This window comes from Cyprinodon variegatus, unplaced genomic scaffold (assembly GCF_000732505.1).
Source record: "Cyprinodon variegatus isolate N-32 unplaced genomic scaffold, C_variegatus-1.0 Scaffold607, whole genome shotgun sequence".
NCBI lineage: Eukaryota > Metazoa > Chordata > Actinopteri > Cyprinodontiformes > Cyprinodontidae > Cyprinodon > Cyprinodon variegatus.
Genome location: NW_015151060.1, coordinates 98,390 through 103,996, shown reverse-complemented (window position 1 = coordinate 103,996; position 5,607 = coordinate 98,390). Strand labels below are relative to the sequence as shown.

The 5,607-nt window shown below is 40.0% G+C and overlaps 1 protein-coding gene across 2 annotated transcripts in view; it reads left to right on the top strand.

Moving 5' to 3' along the window:
• The first annotated feature begins 1,444 nt into the window (after positions 1-1,444).
• The window catches only part of cep83 (centrosomal protein 83kDa), a 7,736-nt gene continuing 3,573 nt past the window's right edge, over positions 1,445-5,607 (top strand). For both annotated transcript variants that reach the window (XM_015392820.1, XM_015392819.1), the window contains exons 1-6: positions 1,445-1,535; positions 2,401-2,602; positions 2,693-2,843; positions 2,944-3,036; positions 4,820-4,951; positions 5,025-5,276. In XM_015392820.1, coding sequence (XP_015248306.1) covers positions 2,406-2,602; positions 2,693-2,843; positions 2,944-3,036; positions 4,820-4,951; positions 5,025-5,276 — 825 coding nt within the window. In that variant the 5' untranslated portion in view covers positions 1,445-1,535; positions 2,401-2,405. The remainder of the gene's footprint in view (positions 1,536-2,400; positions 2,603-2,692; positions 2,844-2,943; positions 3,037-4,819; positions 4,952-5,024; positions 5,277-5,607) is intronic.

Genomic DNA, 5,607 nt, shown 5'->3' with positions numbered 1-5,607 from the left:
TTTTTTCAGGACTCTAGAAATAGTTGTGATGCTTACACTGTGAATATTTGCAAAAGTAATGTTGTCTGCCAAAACTGTGTCTCGAATCTCAGTGAGTTTTATGCCATTGTTTCTGATGACCATATCAACAATGGCAGTTTCCTGCACATCAGTGAGCATCCTTCCTCTCCCACCTGTGTGAGGTAACCGTTGAGTCCTAAGCAGAAATGCTGAAGCAATTACACACAAGTCTATTTACTTCTGTAATGTGCAACTCAGTCAAATGCCCTTGCAGAATACAAGTTACCTGTTGGTTTGCCGGAAAACTCTAACAAACAGAACAGAAATTAAGTTGATTCAGTTGTTACTAAGCACTGTTTTTTCTGTTTTTTGGTTCCAAATGTCTTCAAACCCTTATTTGTCTTTTAAGGCTCTTCATAGTGGCAGTTTGTCAACTTTGTAAAACAAACATAATGAGAGCCTTTGATGATATGCGTAAGGCTTATCTAAATGATGGAAAAACAAAAATATGGCCTGTAGTGGCCTGTACGGAAGAGGCTTCTGACTGAAGACATCTCTGGTTAGTCCTCCACAAAGATCTGGTGTATTTGTTTACTCAAATTTATTCACACAAAAATAAATACTAAACACCTAAACCTATTTTGCTAATTTAGGGATTCATTTGTGGCTGATTAAATGCACCACAGAAAAACTACTTTTATGTATTTTAGCTGAAAATGTACAGAGAGCAGTAACCGTATTATGCTGGAACAAAGTTATTGAAATAGCAAATAAACTTTAACTGGGTAACACAGAACATGTTTATGTCATGAATGTCATATGGAAGAAACAATTTTACATGTTTTGTTTAGATAGATATACTTTATTTATTCCAATATGGGAAATTGCAGAGTAGTAAAAGCTTTACACATAGTGAAAGTCACAATACAATGAGGTAAAAAGTTAAATAACATCTAGATGTATTTACAACATAAATGCAATATAAAATTGTATAAATAAACAGTGTTGGTTAAAGTACAAGTAAAATAAGTTTAAGGTGCAGTGAACAGATTATATATAATGGAGCACAGTACAGTAGTAAAATCAATAAGATTTAACAGTAGTAAATAAAATCAAGAGAGTTCACATTTGGAGGAAGAAATAAGAAAATAAGGAATTTTTTAAATATTCATAATGTTATTCATAGTCAGGAAGCTCTCATCAAAACAGGGTTAATAAATAGTATAGTTTCCAACAGCCATTAAAACACAAGAAGAAAAAGAGGAAGATTCCCAGAGGATAGGCAGGAAATTAGGGTTATTAAAAACTGTTTATTTTAAAATAATGCTAAATTGAAAAATAAATATATATTCGTACCAACATACCGCTTCACAGTCTTGTACAGTAGGTGGCGGTAAGCACCTTTAAATCGTTTGCAAGCCGCCCATAAAGAAAATACGAAGAAGAAAAAGATTTCCCATGATTCCATAGTTTGTAGTTTACGGAGTAGCTAGCTCGCTAATTGAGCTAACTACACAGTAGCGGTGGCACAAAGGGTAAGCAGGTTTATTCTGGACGGAATCTAAATATATTTAAGAAGAAATAGCGTTTACGGTATCACTGATAGACGAGTTCGTTCTACTTTTCTAAACCCAAATGCAGTTTTTAGCGTAATTCATGTTAGCATAGTTAGCTAGTGTGCAAAGCTAGCATACAAATAACTGTTTGGTTTCCCGCTTTGAAATAGATTTCGGGTATGAATGTTGGGTTTGATGAAACACTCAAGATATATTGACATTATTGTTATCTTTTATCTTATGTGTAATAACTTTGTTTAAAGAATTGAGCTGAGGCGCCGAGTGTCCGATAATGGATGTAGTGCAGGAGCTAGTTAGCGCCTGCGGCGCGATTTTCAAATGCATCAGTGGACCTTCACTGTAGTTATATTATTGATTTCTTTGTCAGCTTTTAAAGTCGTTTAATTTGAAACGTTCGCGGTTTGAACAGTTATTTTACTGCAGTTTTCAAAAACGGACCTTATTGTTTAGGTCGACCTTCGATCAAAGTGCTGCATGATTCATGAACCTGTGATCTATAATGTTTCATAAAGTCAGTTTTAAATGTCTGTGTTTAGATCCAGCTGTAGGTTGGTAGCATCATTATAGCTTCTTGTAGACAGAAACAGAGCAACTGTTGCCTAGGAAACGACTTTACTAATCACTTGAGACTGATTAGGAGCTAAGAGGTTGGAACAAGTGGGACTCAAAGCCTCCATGGTTACTGACAACAAATCATGGACTCATTTTTGCTCTTCTTCATCTGTTGAAGTGAAACTGAAGCCAGATGAATCACCGTAAGACGGTGTAGGACCTTCTTTTTAAACAGATTTGGTGAATATTGTTTGGTTTTAAACCTGTGCAGGTGAGATGACCTCCACGCTGGGCCAGACGGCTCCTCTGGTCTCAAACCTGGAACCAGGGATGGGGAGGTCTGCTGCCGTGCTGGGGCTGTCTGCGGGGGTAGGGGGGGCAGAGATGGAGCTGCAGAAGATGCTGATCAATGAGAGGATCAAGTCTGAAAACCACCGAACCAACTACCAGAAGCTGATGGCTGAGCACACCAGGTTTGGATTATCAGGATGTTTCTCTACAGATCAAAGGAATATTGATCCGCTGAGATCTTTAGCTTGTGTTGTTTGGTTTGACCTGTGCAGCCTGCAGACGGATTTCACGCGGATGCAGAGCGAATTTAAACGCCTGCTGAGCGAAAGACAGTCGGAGCAAGAGAAGCTGCAGCGTCTGCTGGCGGAGCTGCGAGGAGAGCTGCTGGACAAAACCCGGGAGCTGGAGGAGCTACGGCTACAGGTCCGACTCAGAACCACAAAGGACTCACTAGTTTATACTAATCCCAAAAAGAAAACGTGGAACAGGTGTATGATTTCTTTTCATGTGTGATGCTTTGCAGGTGATGACGCCTCAGCGGTTGGAGCTGCTCAGGGCTCAGGTGCAGCAGGAGATGGAGGCTCCTGTGAGGGAGCGCTTCAACAAGCTGGAGGAGGTAAAAACGCAGAGGTTATTCTAATGGTTGATCATCCTTATGTAGTAATGCAAAATCCAGGGATCAAAAACAACTTTGCTTACCTATTTAGTAGTGTTGGATTGATAGAATGATCTAACTCACACAAAGAACAATAGTCAGCAACATCATTTGAGTTTGACATTTTTCAGTTCTTATTTGATTAAAACTGGTCATTTTTATTTAGAATAAATCAAAATATGTAAATTCATAAATTATGAATCCACACCGACCTAATATCCCAAATAAAAGCTTTATTTTATTGTTAGATAAAAGTAGATATTTATTTAGTAATTTCAGTTAGTTTCATCCCTTGTTGAAGGATTCTTAACTTTCAAGCCAAATTTTATTTATTTATTTATTTTTTTAATATTGACATATTTTTTTTTTACTATTGAGCTGTTTTAAGTTTCTTGCTTTTTTTGCGCCCCTCATGAAAAACATCCCCTCCACTGCTGGCAGGTTTAAACACTTTCCTCAATGTCGGTGTTTACAAAGTGTTCCTGCACAGTTCAGTGGAAAAATGTTTTAGTGGGCTGAACATGATCAGAGCACTCCGTCTTTTCCTTGTACATAAAAAAACACAAACAGTTTTTCCCGCTTTTTTATGTGAAACAAGTAGAGTTAAACTCCTCTTTGTATATAGTTAAATAAAGAACAAAGATCACAGTTTACATGCAATGTCTGTCTCACTGGCAGATCTTGGATCAGCTTCTCTGATTGGTTGTCAGCATCCAGCTGCATAAGTTTAGATTTTCCTCCTCCAGCATCGGCCTCTCTAGATGCTCTTATTGCGTGTTGAGCCAAATGAACAACAGGAAACGTGCAGAAAGCTATAAAATGCGCAGCGCTGGGTCTAAATGAAGCATAAAGTCATCAGAATCAGGATCAGACATACTTTAATTTTCCCAGAGGGAAATTACTTAAGTCATAATAAACAGCTCAAGATCTATTGTTCGCTGTTTCTACAAAATAAGTTATAAAATTACATGATTCATGCTAATATCTTATAGAGCTGATATGGGTATGATGGAGGAGACTCATCCACGACATCCGACACTAAACTCTCCTCCTCTTGCATGTTTCCTCTGTCCATAGCGTTCCTTGACAGTGTCGTTTCTAAGTCACCAATTTAGTGCTACTTGGTACCAATGGAATTTCCCATTGGGAACCTACTAGCACTAAGTTGCTAACTGGTTAGCAAGATGGTTCCAACAAACCGGCCACAACCAAACGGGCGTGTGAACCTTCCGCCACAACAATCCCACCCCCTTGATAAACGAACAATCACATTCACTTTATTCACCACTCGAGAGAATTCGGAAACATTTAGAAGAGCCGATTCCCTACGACTTTAAATAATGTTAAACAACTTTTAATCTGAAGAAAAATAAGCATTTATTAACAAATACAAAAACATCTAAAGTCCTGGCTGCTGAATGGAGTGAACTGGTTCGGTTTTTTTCCAGACTCGTCCAGATTTACCTTCATTCTCTCCACTTTCTGCTGCAGGACAAACTCTAAGGCTGTTACTCCAGCATGTCTGTCTGAGCCTTTAATTTTTCCACGTTCTGAGGTCATAAATAGATTTTCTATTATATTTAGATCAAACATTTCTAATATCCCTCTGTCAGTTTAATGTCTGTCAGTTTATTTTTTTATTTGTCATAAAGCATAGATACATTTGACCATAGCTGCTCCTTTATCATCAAGAGTCTTCCTCCAGTCCTTTAAAGGTCTTTGTCTGGTCGTGTCTCCTCTCTAGGAGACGGAGCGGTACCGGTCCGACTACAACAAGCTGCGCTACGATTTCACCTTCCTCAAGTCCCAGTTTGAGCACCAGAGAGAAGAGCACGCTCGTGTGCTGGAGGAGAGAAGGATCATCTACGAGGCGGAGGTGGCTGCTTCTGTTGGAGGTATCAGGGTTCTAGTGATAATTTGCTGATGTCATTCTGGGGTTCTGTTGTCAGGTTGCTCGACTGGAGAGGGACAGAAAGGAACTGGTGGCTCATTATCAGGGCTCAGACGCTCTGAGTGACGGGAGGCGGGTGGAGGCTCTGCTGAGAGAGAAGGCCCAGCTGAACCAGAGGCTCAAAGGCCTGGAGGCAGAAGTAGCCGAGCTCCGAGCGCAGAAGGAGAACTCAGGGCAGCAGGCTGAGAGCGTCCAGCGCACCCAGACCAGACAGCTGACTGAGCTGCAGGCGGCCGTCAAATCGCTGGAGGTGAACACAAAGTGTCTGATAGTGACCGTGTTTTACCGCCTGATCGTTCTCTGATCAGACCGTGTTTTACCGCCTGATCGTTCTCTGATTAGACCGTGTTTTACCGTCTGATCGTTCTCTGTTCAGACCGTGTTTTACCGTCTGATTGTTCTCTGATTAGACCGTGTTTTACCGTCTGATCGTTCTCTAATCAAACCGTGTTTTACCGTCTGATTGTTCTCTGATTAGACCGTGTTTTACCGTCTGATCGTTCTCTAATCAAACCGTGTTTTACCGTCTGATTGTTCTCTGATCAGACTGTGTTTTACCGTCTGATCGTTCTCTAATCAAA